This window comes from Pangasianodon hypophthalmus, chromosome 17 (genome assembly GCF_027358585.1).
Source record: "Pangasianodon hypophthalmus isolate fPanHyp1 chromosome 17, fPanHyp1.pri, whole genome shotgun sequence".
Lineage (NCBI taxonomy): Eukaryota > Metazoa > Chordata > Actinopteri > Siluriformes > Pangasiidae > Pangasianodon > Pangasianodon hypophthalmus.
Genome location: NC_069726.1, coordinates 18011167 through 18032788, shown reverse-complemented (window position 1 = coordinate 18032788; position 21622 = coordinate 18011167). Strand labels below are relative to the sequence as shown.

General features: G+C 37.9%; 1 protein-coding gene across 3 annotated transcripts in view; it reads left to right on the top strand.

Moving 5' to 3' along the window:
- The window catches only part of cntfr (ciliary neurotrophic factor receptor), a 198018-nt gene that overhangs the window by 169181 nt on the left and 7215 nt on the right, over positions 1-21622 (top strand). For all 3 annotated transcript variants that reach the window (XM_026942863.3, XM_034312931.2, XM_034312930.2), the window contains exons 7-8: positions 16919-17108; positions 20233-20356. In XM_026942863.3, coding sequence (XP_026798664.1) covers positions 16919-17108; positions 20233-20356 — 314 coding nt within the window. The remainder of the gene's footprint in view (positions 1-16918; positions 17109-20232; positions 20357-21622) is intronic.

Below are 21622 nucleotides of genomic sequence, written 5' to 3'. Positions count from 1 at the left end.
CTAACTGAAGGACGATCCAGAGCAAAAGTCTTCAAAATTTATCACTATATCTGGGGTCTCTAATGCTTTCAACGGTTGTATAAATGTCATTCACGGTTGTATAAATGTTGTAGTGTGGCCTAGGCATAATGCACTCACAAATTATAAGTTGTAGCTATATTTGTTCGAATAACATGTATAATGTTCAATACTGTTATATTTATGTTGCTTTTTTTGCACCTAGAGTGAATGTAGATGTAGAGGCTCAGATATCAATACACTCGCAAAAATATATTGACTATCTGACCATGTTTCATAGTTAGCATTAGCCATTAGACAGCTAACAGCCATGATATCACTTTTCAGTCCCCATCCATTTTGGCACTGATGACAGTGAGTCATAATGCAGTGGGCATTGGGAATTGGGCCATTGTTCCTTATGTGTGTGTGTGTGTGTGTGTGTGTGTATGTGTGGCTTGTCTGTACATGGATTTGTGTATTCAGGGCATGAATGATCAGCTGTACCCATGTGTACCTGTAAATATGGATGAGTGTGAGATGTGCAAGTTTGCTAACTCCTATTCCATGTTACTCAGAGGCTTGGTCGAAAAGTCTGCTATTTTATTCATCCAGGGCAATGAACTGTGGATGGGAATGCTATCACTAAAGCTAGTGTTCTTCCATATCAGTCTCTGTGGCCTTGGGTAGTATTCCCCACCTCATTTATCGATCTCATCAGAATGCAAAGCCAGTGGCTCTAGGGTGTGTTCCCTTTGCCCTTCTATTCTGACACACACACTTATTTAAGACTAGCATACGCGCAGAGACTTTTTTTGGGGACTAATTAGTTTGTTGCGGAGACCTGCTCCAAAGCAGTGGCTCGTCCTTAAAGGGGACCGCTTCAAAAGCACTCCTCTATTCGCCGTTTTCTCCCACACTCGAGTCATCATCTCTGCACGCCTTCACACCATGAAAGAAATCGAGGGTCATCGGGAGTCGCTTTCATCTGTGTGGCCTTTTCTTGCATTTCAATTTTGTTCCTGAGCTTTTTCTCTGTTGTTGTTCTGTTCTCTTCTCTCCAGTCGTGCTGCATGGCCCAACTCCTCCTCTGTCTCCGCTGCCCTGGTTTTAATGGGCTTTTGTGCTTCTGCCAAAAGTCACTCTCCTCCTCCAGCCGGCACTTAGATTAATCAATAGTCCCCAGCATTGCAGTACCATTAGCATGGCAAAGGAAATTAGAGGCAAAAAAGGGGGCCAGTCTGCTCTGACATCAAGCTTATGAAAGCCGACTCCTTCACCGCTCCCTACCCCCCTCCTTCCTTTATTACACGGACAAAAACACTAGTACATTTATCTGTATTGCTTGCTTTTTGGTGTCCGGCAACAATTTTCTGCCTACAACACACATTTTTTCAAACATTTTCTCACCCTAACACATAATTGTATCATGACTGTAATCAGCAATGATCGCTTTTTAACACTGGCAGTGGCAAGTGGTTATTATTCATCATTATTCATCATCACACTGATCAGTCCTTGTGTCTCATTCGTATGCTGACACTCAACCCTTTTTAACATCTTGTTATGTAGTCGATTTAGCAGAAAAGCCTTTATTTTGCTGTGAACAAACCTCTATTTGCGGTTGGCGCTGTAAAAATGCATGCAATTCCTTGCTGTCTCTTTCTGTCTTCCTCTCACTTCTTCATCAGTCCACTCGTCCCACCATCCCGATGAATTCCAATATACTGAATAAAGAGCATGGTTTAGCTTTCTCCTTTGTCAAGTTTTAGGATTTTGTCTTATTTTTTTGACAAGGTTGGAGCATAAATATGACAATTGTGTCCCATTTGCTTGTTTATTCACACAACCATAAGAGACATGCAGTGGCAGCTCACCTATAGGAGCAGCCATTTAACAAATGTTAATCTTCATAAAGTCCTCATTCACAACTCAACTTTTTAAATTCCATTGAAATACTAATTACCTCTTTTAAGTGACTAACAATTTAAAAAGTGTTGCTATTTGTCAGATATAAGCCAATGTCTAGTGATTTGCTTTCCTTTCTAGATTTGGCGCAGTCATGGTCACTGCCCAATTTTAGCTTCATTCAGTTATTATTGCACCTAGTGAATGAGAACTGCATTGTGCTCTAATAGAGGATCACTGGGGCTAGAATCACACTGCCCCACGCTCATTCTGTGAACATTTTCAGTGGGGCAGCAGCAAACAATAATGACAACAAGAATGAGGATTTTACGCCATATTGCGCTGGTTTCAAAATACTCCGCGACCACCAAGATCGTGTTATATAGCAAATAATTGCTAAAGAAATTTCCACAAACATGGGGATTATGGAGCAAACAATGTCTGTACATCAGAAATGAGTGAGCACCATTTTTACTTTCCCAAGCAGAGGCTAAGAAATAGAAGAGAAATGTCTCCCTTTTCCAATGCCCAAATTTTCAGGGCTAGATTCAGGTCTTTTATGTGATTTTTGAGATGTAGTTGGGCTGGAAATTTTCCTGAAACCTGCCAACTCGGGTTAATGATATTAGATCCACAATGGCAATGGGAAAACCCACCTGCTGTATGGAACAGAGTTAAACTAAGGTCTAACGACTAACAATGTACACTAGATGACTGTATTTTGTCAACTTGCAACTATTACAGGGTTATTCTGGTCAAGTGTGATGGCCTCTCGACTTAATTTTGTTTAAAGCTATGTCATTATTAATGTTGTCCCTCCCCACCAAAATCTGCTGGACACAAGATACATCAAGGCCAAATCTGGTGTGATCACTAAACTCTAAGCTCAATTTAGCTTATACAGCAGAAACCATGACTTGCTTTCTTATTCACTATTAGTTCACGTTTCTAGGTGAATTCATGAATTTACATGACTGACATTCATCTGAATGGAAACTAAAGTGCTATTGGAGCTGAATTCCTTTTAAGTCCCACTTCCTGTCAGTTAATTGGCATTTTCTTCAGATTAATGTTGTTCATATGCTAATTGATGATTAACTGCAGTATTTTTAAGTGATTTAATCAAACATGTACTGTGAGTTTAATGAGCTTTTTTTCAAATTGTAGGTTAATTATTAACTGCATGTACAGTGCAGTGCAAAAGTTTATTTTGTAATGATGAAACCAAGACATTTAACATGGGTTTAGTTTAACAAATATTCCTATTATTACAAATAACAAAAATGGTCAAAAGTGTCTTGTAAGATATTAAACATAAAATCAGAATTAACTGCAGAAGAATGGAAAATCTCATCACATAACTTTGATTAAAAAAATTAACAATAAAAAAGATATAGAAAAATTTATTTCTGAATGTGATATAAATGTGGACTTCTACATTCCTTCGCTGAATTTTTCTACTGTTGTTTTGGGTATTTGTTAACTTTTTTTCTACTTTTTGTTTATATCCGTGACTATATTTAGTCCATTTAGATAGATAGATAGATAGATAGATAGAAATTGCAGCATTACATAGGTGGATAACAAATACAATAAAAATAAGATAAAAAAAAGCACAGTGCAAAACAACAACAACAACAATAATCTAGGCAAAAATCAATGAGGGGTATTTCTATATGGTTTTCCCTGTTTGTAATCTAATCTTTTTCTATCCATTGCTAGATCTGGGAAAGGTTTGGCAGTGGGGAGTATAGTAGGTCTTTTCATCTTTTCCCATTGGCTCTTAACTTGACTGCTCACTGCAAACTGCTTGGGAATTTGAGCCTGCTTACCTTAACTAAGACTTAATAAAGGAAGCATGTTGACTGCTTTAGGTCATTAGACATGTTAATGAGGCACATTCAAATAAATTAGCTACACAGGGATGCCAACATCTGAGTGTATTAATTAATATAACAGTTGACTTAGACACAGTTTTTGCAATACTTGAAAATATAGCATAGAAATACAATATGTTACATAAATTAACTATAAAATAAAATAGGGGTACATTTAAATATTTTCTTTTGTGTTCAATTGTATAGGTCTATAGAAGGCATAAAACAATTGATATATTGACTTTATTTCAAGTAAAGCGTGATGCACAGCAGCTGTGGAAATGCCAGGACCGGCATTTGTTGCAATTCATATTTAAATCAATAAGAAAAGAAGCATCTGAGTTCAAGGCCTTTGAGTGGAAAAGGCCGCCTGTCAATAAGCTATAAGTCCACCACATACAGTAGACTCAACTGGGGATTCAAAGCACTTGATAATCTATTATCCTTTTGGTTAAGGGATTTATACCTGAAGATGCCTGAAGATCACAATATGCTTTTCAAATGTACATGTAATAGTGTTTTGGTATGAGTAAAGCTGTTTATTCAGCACAAATCCTTCAGAAAGGGAGAGAAATGGTCCAAACTTTGCATCTGTGCTGTAAATTCAGTCTGTCAAACTATTAATCATATTTACAGTTCAAGTCAACACAAGCACCCAAAGGAAATTGCAGAGTCAATTTGGTGTAATTTTATATATATAGTATATCTTTTCACTGTTGAATTCTCACATCTGATTGGACAGAAAGTGTTGATTTGTTTTCTAGAACAGCAGCTCTGACAATAGTTCTGGCGGCAAAGCAAATCACAGGTTTATATTAATGCACTCATTCCAATATGTTAGCATTTCTATAGTAATGGCTAATTCACAGGGACTTGTATGACAGACTCTACAAGCAATCTAGGTCTGACAATAAATCAATTAAAAAACATATTATTTAACAAAGAAAACATCCAGACATTGATATTGTGAAGAATTCTGTCAAGAGATGTTTATTTATCATTTTTGGAAGGAGTCTCCAGTGTCAGCAGATGCACATTTTCCACCACATAACAAAATGGAGGACAATGAGTTAAGTAGTTTTCTTGGTAACAAGCTGAATGTCTTGACTTTTTAACGTCAATAGAATGTGATAGAACAACTGTTTAGAGCTGCTATAACTAACAGTGTGTGATAACTGGAACTAACTTGTTTTTGCAGATTTTCCACAATATTACGCGTAACTGTACATGAATAAAAATTACAATGTGTTGTTCTTTGATAAATACAGAAATTGGTATAAGAGGATAAGAGCTATGATATAAGAGGAAATAAACAACTTCGGGGTATAACAGCATCACACCATCCTGTCGTTGATTATTGTCTAGTAATAACATGGCACAAAGTGTTTTATTCCATACTTAATATTTAATACAGCCAGTACTTGCAATGTGATAAAGCAAGTTGAAGGGACATTGGGGTTATTTTTCAATTTGCCTTGGTGAGGTTTTTCTGATGGCCTGAAAGATCTGGTGAAAAATGCACCTCAGCTTTGGGTTTTCTATCCTACTGCTTCCTGTCATATCGTCGGGTAAATCCATGGGATGTCGGAACATAAAAGTTTTATGTATTCATAAGCCTTGCTCTGTGTTGCAGCTTGCAGCGAACTTAGGCAAGAACATCTATCATGGGTTAGACTCTTCAGTGTGTGTGTTCGTGAGACAGGAAAGTGCTGTGAGCATGAGAGATCTAGTCTGGCTCACCTCCTTTGTTTACTCACAGCCTAATAGCAAGACATGTTGTGATTCATAATTAGAGGAAATACTTACTTTGAATATCATGAAATCACAGTTAACCAGCAGAACATAGTTAATAAACTCTGTTGTTTGATAACAGAGTTCCAGGAGTTGCATAGTCATTTCTCTGTGATAATTGGAAAGGTGTTTCCACTTGCTTTGATATTAATTGCACCATCGTCAGCTTGGCATCAAAGGTACGGTAGCCGGATGGACCATTATCCATTAAACCTGTTGGTGTGCTGCAGTAAGCCAATGGATAGGGGCTCAGGGAATTGCTCTCATTAGCTTGAGTGACAGCCCCGGCTTCGCCCGACCAATTTCATCCCATCACTGGAAAGTCAGATGTGAATGTTGGAAGTGGCACATAATTGCTTTTTATTTCCATGACAACAGACATCCTCCCGGCTCGGCCGCCAATCGTATTTACATTTTACGACGCGAAGCCGAGGAGGCGCTATGGAGAGCTTTGCGGGTCTGACAACATTTTTACCCATGCCTCCTTGGGTTCATGTTCAGGCAACTGAACCAATTAAACACTCTCATGCATGGCTAGTGTGTCAAAAACTATTTCCCAGGAAATAAACATGGAGTAGATGGATGTTAACCCTGAAAGTTTTCTGAAACCTGTCGAACTTCTTGCTTTCATTTTTTGCCTATCCACTTTCTTTTCTTTACTTTTCTTTGTAATACACTTTCTTACTTAAGAAAATTTTTAAAAAATAAGTATGTTCCACCAAACCTGCTCACACTAGGGGTTTATATTGAATCGGCCTTGGATACACAAGCAGCACGCAAGAAGCCCAAGAATTTCAGTCCTGGATAAAAGAATTCGGGTCCCTCAAAGCCTCAATTTCCATACCAAAAGCCTGAAGTCAGGATAGGGTGTTAGAGTTAAATTGGACAGGATAGGGACGGGAGACGGGGGTCACTGGCCTTTCCCTTATGCAATCTCCAAAGCATGTACAAATCTCTCTTTTCTCACCGGTTCCCCCTCACTGTATGGGTTAAGCCTTTTTTCAGCAGCCATCACAGATATACAGATTAAAATAGAGCCTGTGGATACTACTCAATGAACCTTCTGAGAAATGGGATGAATTAAACAGCCCCCCTGATATAGTTGAATCAATAAGGAGGTGTTCGTGTGTAGTTTTTAAAATTCCTGAAATCAGAATTAATAGAACCCATTCTTATGAGTTCATTGCACTCTTATTAAAAAAGGCTAAATCAAGAAGCATTAATAGTGCTTTGATTATGCCTAGGGCTGTAATTAATGCCGAGGTCCACATTGTAGACCTACTTCGTTTTTAATTTACAACAATGCTGAATGTGTATTACACCAATTGCTAACTGCTCTGACTTGTGTTCACAGTTATCTCTTTCTTAGTTTTGGTATTCATCCTCCTTTTCGCTATTGCTTTTCCTCAGTGATTATTGAAAAAGCATATGTTAAAATTGCCATGTCATTTACCCCACAGCTAACAAGAAGGAATATCAGCTAACATTACTGCAATCAACTAACGTTAATGTGATCAGCTAATGTTACTGTGATCAGCTATCATTATTGCAATCAGCTAATGTTACTGTGATCAGCTAATGTTACTGTGATCAGCTAATGTTACGGTGATCAGCCAACGTGACTGTGATCATCTAATGTTACAGTGATCAGCTAATGTCATATTGATCAGCTGATGTTACAGTGATCAGCCAACGTTACTATGATCAGCTAATGTTACTGTGATCAGCTAAAATTATTGCAATTAGCCAATGATTCTACGATCAGCCAACATTACTGTGATCGGCTAATGATACTGTGATCAGCTAACACCATCACAATCAGCTAATGTTACAGTGATCAGCCAACATTACTGTGATCAGCCAATGATCTTGTGATCAGCTAATGTTATAGTGATCAGCCAACGTTACTGCAATCAGCTAATGCTACAGTGATCAGCTAATGTTATGGTGATCAGCCAACGTTACTGTGATCGGCTAATGTTACAGCTATCAGCCATTACCGCAATCATCTAATGTTACTGCAATCAGCTAAGGTTACAGTGATCAGCCAACGTTACAGTGATCAGCTAAAGTTACTGCTAATGTTACAGCTATCAGCTAATGTTACTGCAATCAGCTAAATGTTACAGTGATCAGCTAACATTACTGAGATAAGCTAATGTTACAGCAAGCTGATTTAGCAACTAGCAATGTTACAAGTAGTTTGCATTTTACAAACTGCCCATTGGCCTCACTGTTAGATTCTCTTGGAATGCAAGTTTTTCTGCATATTAGGCTAAATTCTGCCACCATATTATTAGGACGACAATGTTTCCATATTGAATTTGACGACTGGAGGTAAAAAAAAAAAAAAACAAACAAACAAACCTCATTTCTTCATAGCTAGTTAAGTGTCTGTGTCTACATAAAACCCTCCAACTGAGTACGTTCCTATAAAAGGCTATTTGAGTAGAACTGTTTCAGGAAGCTAAGATCCTTCAACTAATCAAATTTCCCTTGAAAACCCCTTTCAAATCTTTGAAGAACTTACTCTACAAGTATTAGCAAAAAAGTAATATAAATAGTGTGCAAAACATGAACAGTTCCACCGCAGACTGATGTATTTGGTGATAGAATATTAATGTGCACCAACTGAGTAATAAATTGTGTTTTGCATAAACAACAGTGAAGCTCTGCATCCTAATTGGGATTAAATAATATTAGCTGATATTAACTGCACGAAATATCATCAAAGCCAAACCCAAATAAACTGTCCCAAGGCTATTGAATGAAATCAAGCTTTATTTTTAGATGGTCACTTTCTCCGTCTCCTTGTTCGCTGCTCACCAGAGAATATGAATTATTTATTTATCGAGACTCTATTCCGATATTGTGCATATTTTATGAGTACTCTCAGGCAGAGTTGAATGAAAAGAGATTGGCATGGTGAGCTTCTGATCTGAGTCCTGTGCGTTCACACTGCGCTCTCAGGCCTTTGGTGGAAAGAGTGTGTGTTTGCTTAGGGATTAGATAGAATAGGTTTTAAGATCCCTGTGTGTATGAGCTGGTCCATTGTGAAACTCACCTTAACAGTTGGTGCTGCCTTTCTGTTTCACTCTGTTCAGTTCTTTAAATTTGGTTGGTGGTCAAAGTGAGTGAGAAGTTGGTCTGCTTAGCTTTTATTCATTCCCAGCCTATTTCTAGACTTTTATGGCTGAGTGAAGGGCCTTTGTGTGTGTTTTATAGTATTTTGTAAATTATTTGGATCATCTCTCTCCCATCTGTCCTCATTAAGCGTTGGATGCACCTGCTTCCATTTTAGTTTTTTTGTTTTTTTGCCAGTGGAGGTATTTATCTCAATGCAAATTCCAGGTTAATGCATACACTTGGCAAGCTGCAGAATCTGTTTCTTTGTGGTTTTGTGTTGTTTGTTTGCAGGCCCGCAGCAGTAGATGAGGACGTTTACAATGCTAGAAATCCACCCGAATTAGCTGCCAATGGTCTGTGGTGATGGATATAAACAGTTAGAGTAACCAGTTCGACTGAAAGTCAGAATGGAGCAGTTATTACTGCGTACCTTTAATGAAATTAGCCTTATAGATGTGATGCTTGAGTGTCCTGATAAAGACTCACATTTCCTTTCTGAGTTCAAAGCCTGCTTTGAAGGTTAAGTGCTGAATTAGAGAAGGCCACAAAGAATTTCTGTCTCCACTGAGCTTGCTCAAGGCATGGATCAGGGTGAGGGTGCGGTTATCAACAGTCTAGCACTTCACCTCATATATTAGCTAGATAAGTAAGGAATTAAACATGAAGGGGATTTACAATGCTGTTATAGAAGAATAATCAAAGATGAGGTGGTGTAATGTGACCCGACTCGGTGAGACCTTACCATTACCACCTCAAAGTTAATTATTTTCCAATCATAGCATGTCATGAAGTGTTTTATTTCTCTTATACTACAGCAATTTGACAATGATTATAATTTTTATTTATTAAAGACTGACAAGTTGTATGTTTTATCTGTTTATAGTATAAATAAACGCAGTGCAAGATCCTCAAAACAAGGTAATTTGTGGTATCACTTACAGTACAGCAGCTATATATAGTGGTTCCCTCATCAGGCTCCATTTTTTAAATAAATAAGACGCATTTAATAAAATGCACATTGTCATGTTCCCAAGAAATCACAAAACTTTCCATCCTGAAAAGTCTAAAATCTTAAACTTACAGCTTTACCTCTGACTATTACAAAGTGCTCACACTGGAGACTCCTTCCAAAAATGGTAAATAAACAGCTCTTTACAGAAAACTTCACCATATTTTTAAAAATTTTGTCTGGAGCAACCTCCCTAGAAATCCCTGTGTTACTACAGAAAGATGTTACTATAGAAGTGATATATATAATATAAACCTTGCAGCCAAAACTACTGTCTGAGCTGCTGTTATAGAAAATTAATCAACACCTTCCAACCAATCAGAATAGAATAGAGCATTCAGTGGTACAATTGTGTGTGGTATAATTTGTTTTAATATTGTTTCACAGTATGTATTTAATTCCTGATTTATGAAGCTTTTTGTGTGTAATAATAAATTCCATATGCATTATTGGTCACATTGTGGGTGTGTTACAAAGAATAATTGTTAAATGATGTCAGTTACAAAACAGGGGGAAGAAACAATATTTAAATGAGGTTTTTGTACTTGTGATTTCAGATCTTAAAGAGACTCCTGGAAGAGTAACACTGAAACTGAAATCTCAAAAAGCAAAATAAAAGAATGTAGACTCATAAGTTGCAGTAGATTTAAAGAAAAAAACCTTTCCACAGACTCTCTCTGAATGTGCTGGAATCAGAGATGCAAATGTGCAGCAAATATTCAATAACAACTTTACCGCAGTAATATTGTCATCATTTTGAGAAACTTTCTCATTATTCTAAAATAGTGAAACATATTTCGAGAAATGAAAAAATAACCTTTTCAATTTTGTCTTCAAATGGTGGAAAACGGGCTTCCACAAATGTAATGTAATGTAGTTCAGGCTGCAGTAAATCACACTGCGGGTGCTAGATTAATGTAATTGCATCACCGCTGCCCTGTATTTTGCACTTCTAAGTAGAAACACCCCATATTGCCTATTGCATTTTTGCTCATAAGAAAGACGTAATCCTCTGTAAAGCCTGTTAGTAAATCAGCTTTCATGTGTTATCATGTTTCCATGATCATTAGGGGTCAAACTTTTAGTAAATCAGCGCCTCAGACTTCTTTGAGATCAGAAATATGACTTTTGAACTGCACACTGCCTCAAGGCAAATGTGAATGAAGAATAATCACTACAAAGAAATGTATATAGGAGCAGCAGTGGTAAGCATCAGGCAGCTAATGTAGCATGTCATATAAATAATTCACAGGACTATAACGAACCTGAGTGGGTCTGTAAGTGTTCTCGCTGGGGAATTCACAAAGGTCAAGTCAGCTGAGACAGGGGTGTACACTGCCCTCCAGTCTCCGTTTTACTGCTCACAGATCTAATCACACCACTTTCTATTCAATTCATATCCAATATAAGGGGTTCTATATGACATATATTATGAGGTTGTTAAAATTCTTTTGTAACAGGGTTTTTTTTTTCTATAACCTGCTGCCTAATAATGTGTGGACATTAAACGCTGAAGACATCAGGTTCATTTCCAAGGCTTATTCTATTTTTTTTTTTTTTATGTAAACTTATTAGTCTTATTTATAATCCCACTATCCAGAAGAGGATGGGTTCCCTTTTGAGTCTGGTTCCTTTCAAGGTTTCAGGGAGGTTTTTCCTTGCCCTATCCTCAGGATTGTTTGTTAGGGATCAAAATCTACATCTGGATTTCTGTAAAGCTGCATTGTGACAGTTGTGACAGCATTGTGTGTAAAAAGCGCTATAAAAATTAAAATAAATTGAATTAATAGAAGGAGCTGCATTGGATGTGAGGGTCACATGTGAGACATGTGAGCGTGCACGCTCCTTAATGATATGATATCTATAACATTATTCATGACCATATAAATAGCCTTGTCTCTGACCACTTCTAGACTGACATGACTGTCCATTCATTACATTTACATGAGTAACATTTTGAATAAATGATACTTTTAGAGTGAGTTTTAATGGATGATCATTTTTACACCTATTTGAACAAATTTGTATATTTTTCTTTTTTGCTAATTAGACATGTAGTTTATTTGGTTCTTTATCTATAGCATGTAAGATCACAAGTTACGGCATATGAGTCTGTCATTTCACAATGAAGCGCCACATAAATTAGTGCCATTTTGAACAAGTCACTAAGGTGAAGGAATCGGTCACTGTTGTGCACCGAGTAATTCACTTAGTTCAGTTGCTCCTGACATACAATTTATGTAGATTTAAAGTTGTATGTGTTATCTGTGTGTGTGTTTTTTAAACCTTCATTAACTGTGTAAGCTTCTTGCAACTGCATCTATGCCAAAACTGCACTTGCTCCTATTTGGTCAGTGACTCATTTCAGTCATGACTGAGATTTACTCATCTGTCATTCAGCGGATCAGTGTTTGAATCAGTGAATCTTTCCGTTACAAGCAAGATTTCCTCCTTTAGTGTGTCAGCGATTAAATCAGCGAAGCTTTCAGTCATAACTGAAATTCGCTTCTCTGTCATTCCGAGGCTCAGTGCTTATCAGTGAATCTCATGACTGAGATTCTTTCCTCTCTCATTCAGCAGATTCATTGAGTCAGTTAGTTCAGTGAGGCTCATTTGAGTTTGGGTGTATGCAGTGGTAGTCTGTGTTGGGCAGAGTGTGCAATATATATATATATATATATATATATATATATATATATATATATATATATATATATATATATATATATATATATATATATATATTATTATTATTAATAATACAAAATATTAAGCTTTTAATGTTCAACAAATCTATTTATATATATATATATATTTATATTTACACTGCTTAAGCTGTTTGTTGTCTATCCTGTGAATGAAGTGAACAAATGACTCAATTCACTGAAAAGACAGAAATTACGGAAAGTTTATTACAATACTAGCAGGCACTTACACCATTCTACAACTACATGGTTATAACAGAACCCAGACCTAACCCTGAGCCCAACATTTAGGCCACAGGTTCCCAATTCTGGTCCTAGAGTACCTGGAGTACCCTCTATTTTTCACATTGTAGTGGTTTTCCCTGCTCCCAACACATCTGATTCAACTAATTAGCTAATTATAAGCCCTTCTTGAATTGAAGTGGGTGAGTTTGAGCAGACAAAACACTAAAATGTGAAGGATAGGGGTACTCTAGGACCAGGATAAGGATACTGTGATTTAGGCTAATAATCACATGGTGTGTGAGTGCTACTTTTGTTCTTACAAGTACATATTGGATTTAAAGTGTTCGTTAATAGTCACATTGTGGAATTTAATGACAGAATTAATCAGATAACCATTTTTCACATTTAAAATGTCTACATTGCTTGTTTTTTTAACAAAAGAAATCTGTGTTGTGATTAAACCATGTTTAATGGTTTATAATAATTTTATCTGCTTGATATTTACATGAAATTATTGAACAGTTCTAAAATAAAATCGAGATCCTTTGAAATCAGGATATATATAATAATATTTTTTTAAAAAGAAATGTTCATTCAAATTCTTAAAATTATTTCACAAAAGCATGTACAGTCCATGTTCTTATCTATTAATCCCAATGCAAGTATTTTAGTATTTTAGTGTACATTCTTACAGTTACTCAAGCACTTATTTGAAAGACACTTTGACATTTACCTGAATCACTTTGTTTATGTAACAGTTTTTATTTAAGTGAGGTTCACCCACTCAGTAATGTATACTCACTGATTCACTCTTTCTTTCTATCCATCTCTCTGCCTATTTATGTTTATCTAGATCTCCAGATCTTAATCTGTATACATTCAGTGTTGTGACCCAGTTCAGGAGTCATCCTGTTTACAGAATGCGAATGCATACATAAATGGCTTATACCCAATGAACAAAATATCTGTGTTATTGAATAAGACTGTGGCAGAGACGTTAGACCGAAGAAACATCCTGTTCCTTACTGCTTATGTACTCAGCAGTCTCACCACTACATCCATGTCCTCATAGACTGACCACACACCATCCTGCAGACTTACAGATCTGACCTTGTGCTGAGGTTTTGTGTACTGACCTCAGTAGCTCTAGCGTGATTATGGGGTACAATGTCTGTGTGTGTGTGTGTGTGTGTGTGTGTGTGTGTCAGGGGGTGGGGGGGCAGTTGGGTGGGGTTACCATGGATCAGGTTAAATTCTTCCTAAACTCCTATTTGCATTCTTGGCTCTAAAGCTCCTCATAAGTGCCTGGTAATTGGGAGATGGTTTGTGGCTAAGACAGGGAAACAGAGCGTAGAAGAGAAACATCCGCTTTAGCTCCGGATCCGGGAGAGAAACTTCACTCTGGGACGAAATCAGCCTTGCGCCAGTTGAGTGCACCCTACACTGAGTGCCAGCTTCCAGCTGGCAAAGTTCACTGCATTCTTATCTTTGTAATAAAAGGGGTTAAATCAAAGGGGTGACAAAAGCATACGAGTTTGATATCCTTACAGCTTCAGTGTCTAGCTGTGAAATGTCATTACAGACAGACTAAGACCTCCGCTGGAATGACAATCGAACAGCTCTTGCTAACCCATGTGCATAAAGAGTTCTCACACTTTTGGAGGTTGGGGGGGGAGGGGGTAGAGTGAGTGGAGAACATGCCTTAATCTAAATGAAAGGGATTTGGCCATTGTTCGGTGGGTTTTGAGGAAGCACTGGGGAAATGAGCAACACACTCTTCCAATTATGAAAGAAAATGTTCAATTAAAATGTAAATGTGAAGACTAAATGATATCAGTCCTGGGTTTGTGATTGTTTTTCAGCATGTCCATGATGGAGCGCAGGCCAGACAATCCTATCAGAAATTCCCATCAGAAGAAAAAAATGGCTGGTTTTGCACTTTGGTGTTTCACGGTAAAGCGATTAGGTGCCACACAGAGGTGTATTCTTTCAAATTTAAATTCAAATGAAAGCGAATCCACGCCCACATTGCGCTCTGAGGCTGGTGTATGTATCTCTGATGGAGAAGTGGGTGGAATGGTTTTCATTGCATCGTGTCATTTGGAAGCTACGCCAGCATCTGGCATTGTGGCATCGAGTATTACTGCTGATTGCTTAACTGTGGTGGCACTGTTTTTTTCAGCTTTGTTGTGTTTGCGTGAGAGATGGAAGAAAATAAAAGAGAGAGTAGGGGACAGAGCTGGGGTGCTATGTGGAACAGAGGGGTGAAGGATGCCCAGATGACTCATGGGCTTTGGTTGATCTTCGCCATCACGTTTTCTCCAGGCCTCAGCTGTAGTGCATTAGGCAAATTTCCTCCTTCTTGGGGGGAAACACTGTGCTCTGCTTTTGCTAGTGAATCTCTGCCTTGATCACAGAGCTCATATACACATGGTCCTCAGGTGTGAGGGGTCAGCGAAACCTTAAAGTCACACACGCACGTTCGTACAGACAAAGTATTGGGAGAAAATCAGACATATTGTAACAAAGCCCTTGTTGTTTTGTTTTTTTTTTGGCTTGTATCTAGGAACATTAACAGTAATTCCATAATTTTAGTTTTTGCAAACCATTACTACTGCATTATTGCATTATTCTCGGAATATTACAGCCTAACCTGTTGAAAACCTGTTGAATTTTTAATGAAGCTCTAATAATCTTATCTGCTGGCTTGATAAGAAGTCATACTCAAATTATAAGCATAGTATGTTCTGTTTTCATTCATTCGTGCATTTCCTAAACAGATGCTCAATCATCCATGTTACTGAATGACCAGGAGATCTTTATCACACAGAAAAGCACTTTCTATATAAATACATATAAATTGTACTTGAACATGCTTAGGTTCAGGATGGCACGTTACCAGCGCAAGGCTTTACAACAAACACTTCAAAATTTAAAATTATAATCCACAAAACAGGCAAAAGGTCACTCTCTCAGCAAACAGACTATTATAGGTGAGGTAAGAGCAAACTAAAAGAAAAAGGAAAAAAGAAAAGGTCATATACTGAGACATACAAACAATGAGAAGGCGCGATAATGCTCAGAGTAACACTGGAAGGACTTTATGTGAAAGCTAGCAAGCACAGAATAGTAGATATACAGTGCACGATTGATTAGGTGATGAGGTGGAAATGGTGGATTAACAGATCGGTGAGGATGGACTGCGATGTGACAGATATCTGACAAGCCACTCTTTCTTGCAATAAAAACTTTTGACCATAGATACTTTTTCTTTCTTTCCAAGCTTTTTGGCAAATTTGGCAAACAGTTCTGAACTCCAGTCCTGGAGACTCTCTCACCAGTTTCAGGCCTTTTTTTCTCAGCAAAACCTGTATCTCTGTACATGCGTACTTTTAGTTTGAGTAATGTGTTCAAACTGGGAAACTCACCAAGTGCTCTAATAACACACGGACAATGTACTAAAACAGCTGACAAATCAACGGTCACAGCCTGCTGTAAATAGCTGAAGGGGTGGAGCTGCCTGAGGGTGATGTGGTTATATTTCATTAAAAAAAAAAAAAAGGGGGGTTTTAATGGGTCGATGACGTAAGGTACCGCACAGTGACTTGTCATGTTGGGAATTTATGATTTGTCCTATTAGAGTTCCTCAAAAATCAGGTGCTACATACTCAAGTACATAGTCTAGTCAAGCTTTTTGAAACCAGAGCCCCTTTAACTGTGAAAAAAAAAAAAATTCACAAGCCCCCTCAGGACAAATTTATTTTCTGAACATAATCTAACTATTCAAATATTAGGCTCATTATTTTAAATGAAATGGGTACATGGGTTTTTTTATTGGTGCCTTAGAGCTTTGTTTAATCCTGAACTTTCCATCGATAGAAGACATTAGGTTGACATTATTTTTAATGAGGTTTGGATTAAACCCATTCAGTTCAATTGACCAGTCAAACAGACTACTAATTATAGGAGCACGATAATAAATTGAAATAGATTTTGGTTAAGATTTCTGCTACTGTAATAATACAAAGAAATCACAGACCCCCTGGCTATGCTTCACAGAGCCCTCTTTGAGAGCCACTGGTAGTACACAATGTACAGTACACCATTTGAGATATAGTTTGTGAAAGTAGAACATGCCACAACATTGAATTTGTGAGCCATGTTGAAATATGGCAAGTCATATTATGGCAGTATATGATTTCATACACCAATGATTTAATCTCCAAACTGTTTTCCCCATTCACAAAATCCCTGACTCTCTCTGTGCTCATGATTAACAGGTGGAGCTCTCAGACAGCACCTCCCACACCATCACAGACGCTTACGTGGGGAAGGAGTACATCATCCAGCTGGCTGCTAAAGACATGGAGATCGGCACTTGGAGCGATTGGAGCGTGGCTGTACACGCAACGCCCTGGACAGAGGAACCCAAACCCATCACCTCCACCACGGAGGTAGACTTGCCCATAGGTGAGCCTCATCAGTGTTCCCACTGTGCAGTGTATGGTTTCTTTCACATTTTATTACGTGGCCTATTTTCTCATCAAAGTCACAGGAATGATCCGAAGAAAAGTGGCAACAAACCTTAGCTGCTAAATTTGATTTGAGGAAATTGTTACAAATTCAAATTGCTCCCATCATGAGACCATGCTGTGCCGTCCAACCTTTAATAATCAACACGGCACTGCAACGTCAGACTGCCTCCTGCTGGAACACAGGGTCGGTACACATCAAAAATATGTTCACATGGCTAATAGTGACAAACATACACTCATTAAAGATTGTACTGGAGAATTAACTAGGTGTATCCAAAGCTTTAACATACTACCCTCGTAGTTCTTGTAGCTTTTTCATAATGAGATGTCATAAAAATCTGTTTCTGGTAGAGCAGAAGAAGATGTAAAATGGAAAGTTAGCAAGGTGGAAAGAGATATTAAAAATAATCTGTAGTCTTTGATAAAAACACCTAGCATCAATCAACCCTACACTCTCAGAAAAAGGTACTAAACTGTAAACTGAGGTGGCACGTTCAACGGTACATCTTTCAAAGGTATTGTTTACTTGGAAAGGTGTTTGTAGTGTACATTTAAAACAGTGGCATCAAACAGTTCTAATCCCTTTGACAGTTCTAATCCAGCTCACTAAATGCATTAGCATCCGTGTTTTAAATAACAGAGATATCAGTTTGCACCAGAACTGATATCTCTGTTATTCAATTAGGGGCAAAAATATAGCAATAAACTTAGGGCTATATACTCAACTACTGACAAAATATGTTAATATGAAATGTACATTTCGGATAAATCCCAATATATTTACACATTTAAGAGGAATTTAATGTTATCGGTCTGCTAAACTGATTTTTTTTTTTTTGGTCCTTCATACTTGACATTGGACAAAGTGCAATGTGCCCAATTATCTAAAATAGGTTCGACATCCATGCTTCAAAGTATGACATACTTGGATTTAAGATCCAAGTTATGTATATTAAATCATTTTTAAAGGTATGCTATATTCACATGACCATGATAAAGATACATACTAAGGGTGCGGAAGATGCACCCTTCAAGATTAAAGAACAAGAAATGTATATTTCAGTACTTTTTTTCCTGTATTTTTTCTGAGCGTGTAATAGTCTAGTCAGACCACATGTGTTATGAAATACATATCATTAAACTATGTTCTAGTCTGGAAGTGTCGAACTCATAACTCACAGAGAAATGCCGTTTGTGCTATTTTTATGTCTCACTGTAGAAGGTGTGGAATTGATAGGTGTGGATCTTTAAGGTTCTGTTAAGTAGCCTGATCCATGGACTGGTTTTAGCTGGATATGTTTATGTGCGTTACAGAGTCGACCCACCAGCATGTCTGTCAAAACTATGAAGTCCTTACAATTGCGTCTTCATAACTACTGAGATTTGATGTTTCTGCACATCATAGAATTGATCCAGTGATTAAAGAAATGCTAGTCTTTTTTGTAATGTTAATGGTCTCAATCTCATCTAGCAGAGGAAAGACTTCTATAAGACACAACAACTGCTTTGACTCTGTTCAACACAGTTAAAAAAAACATTGACAACTTGATCACTGTTATTAGAGGTAATATGTGGGCACTACTTTGCTCGTTTTGATCCAGCAGACAGTATTGAATTTCTTCCACTTCGGAAAGCCAGAGTGTTTCATTCATGCTATAGTTGAGAAGTCGGAGAGAATTAGAAAGTCTGCGGAACTGTCAGTTTTCTACTGCTGCCAAATTGCTGTCAAAGGCTATCCTCTCAAAGTGCCCTTTCTTTTTTTCCCCCAGCTTTCCCCATATCCTGGTGTTTTATTTGCTTTATGCAGTATAATGCTATTGATTGCATTCATTCACTTGGTTAATAGTAATTTTGTTGCTATGAGGGATTTGTATTTTGTATGTTTTTTTTGTATTTTGTATGGTTTTCATGTACACCGTGAAAATAACACAATAAACAAGCAATATTAAGTAAGGAATAAAGCTGTTACCGTTACTATAGCGAAATTTATTATTTTCCGATATAAGTATTTTATTCCCCTTATACTACAAAAATTTGCCAATGATTATAATTTTATTAATCAAATAATTGTATGTTTTATTCCTATATTGTTATGTTTAAATCTGTGGAACATCAGTGAAACAAGTTAGCTCTTGTCATCACTTGCTTTAGTTCCTGTCTGTCTTTTTTCTCATACTTAAAGCTAATCAGACAAAAAAAAAAAATCAGCTGGTCATCTTACTAAGAAGCCACAAAGCTTTCCCTAAAATTTAAAGCTACAGCCCTATCTATGACTGTGAGAAAGCACTGACATTGGATACTCCTTCCCTAAATGTTAAATAAACATCTACTTACAGAAAATTTTCAACATATAACAATATCAATCTATATCAATAATTACAATTTTAAAAAAAAAGCTGGAACTTTTGTCAGAGCTGCTGTTAAAAAAAAACACCTTCTGACCAATCAGAATCCAGTATTCAGTAGTGCTGTGCTTGCATATAAAATGAATTATTCTTGCTTGAATATAAAATAAATCAGTTTTACACCCATGCAACATTACGACAACAACCATATGAGTAGAGAAGCATAATTTCACTTGTTTTGAATATATAGGTGTGTTTTGTCTTCAAAATTAATGCTGTTTATTATACTTTTTTCATTAAGACCTTGCTTCAAACTATAATTAAAAAAAGATATTCTGCATCCTTATAACTGGCTACATTCTAGGTTGATTACAGCAGTCGTACAAGGCCACTTATATTAAATTTTCATGCTGATGCTCCTGTCTCGTACAGGACCAGTCTATGGAAATAACCTCTATTATTACTGCATTTTTATAGTTATTTTCTTACGATGCAAATGCATTAACTGGGCTAGAAAAGCTGATATGAGCTGACCTTCCCAAACAAACTGCAGTTTATTTGAATGTGTGGTCAGGTTATTTTTCACCTTCTATAATCACATTCATGCAGAAACATTTATTAGCAGTAGAGTTGACACTAATTGCACAAACCACCCCAACGGCTGCTTGTAATTGTTCTAGTAATACAAATTGTGAATTTCTGATCTCTCTATAGAGACCACTCCATCTGCTGCCCCACCGTCACCTAGGCCTAGAGTGGGTGGCGCTACAGGAGGATGCAGTGCCCTCCTCTGCTCATCCCATATCGTCCTGGTGTGTGTCCTGCTGTCCATGATGTGGTACGTACAGTCTTCTGTCAGAGCTACCTCATCTTAATTCCTAGAATGCTGTACTACTCACATGGAATGTACAGTAACATTTTATTTGAATAGGCTGATATAAAGATTGTCAACAATAGGTCAGGTGACCATGACTCAGGCCACCTACTGATTCCACCTACTGATTTTTAATAGGTAATCCATAAACTGTCAATTTGTTCTTAGTGATATCTTGTTTTAAATCCAGTGTATGTGTTCCTTTGCTGAAAGATTTTGATGTGGGGTGGCACAGTGGTAGGCAGCAGGTAGCATTACTGCCTCACAGCTCCAGGGTCCCCAGTTTGATGCTGAGCTTAGGTTACTGTCTGTGAGTTTTGCATATCCTCTCCAAGTCCATATGGCTTTCCTTCAGGTTCCTCCACTTTCCTTTCTGCCTCCCAAAAACATGCTGGTGGCTGGATTGGCTACACTCCTCAGTGTGAGTGCGCGTGCACATGCTGTCCTGCGAGGGACTAGTGGCCAGGATAGGCTCCAGGGTGTATTCCCAAACAGGGTTCCTGGGATAGCCTTCAGGGTGTATTTTTGGAATAGGCTCCAAGGTGTATTCCCGCCCAGTGATAGCGGGATAGACTCCAGGGAGTATTCCCACACAGTGTTAACGGGAAACACTCCTGGGTGTATTCCCACCCAGTGATAGCGGGATAGACTCCAGGTTGTGTTCCCACCCTGTGTTAGGGGGAAACACTCCTGGGTGTAATCCCACTCAGTGATAGCAGGATACACTCCAGGTTGCATTCCCGCCCAGTGTTAGCAAGATAGACTCCATGGTGTATTCCCACCCAGTGTTAGCAGGATACATTCCAGTTTGTGCTCCCACCCAGTGTTAGTGGAAAAGACTCCAGTGTGTGTTCCCACCCAGTGTTAGTGGGATCAACTCCAGGGTATATTCCCACCCTATGTTAGAGTGATAGAATCCAGGGTGTATTCCCAACCAGTGATAGCAGGATAGATTCCAGGGTGTTTTCCCACCCAATGTTTGCGGGATAGGCTCCAGGATGTGTTCCCAACCACGGTTCCCAGGATAGCCTCCAGTGTGTTTTCCCACCCAATGTTTCCAGGATAGGCTCCTGAGTGTTTTCCCACCCAGTGTTAGCTGGATAGACTCCCGGGTGTATTCCCAACCAGTGTTCCCAGGATAGGCTCTGGATTTACCTTGACCCTGATAAAGATAAAGCAATTACTGAAGATGAATGAATGTTGACATGTAGTAGAAAATCTGTTGATAGG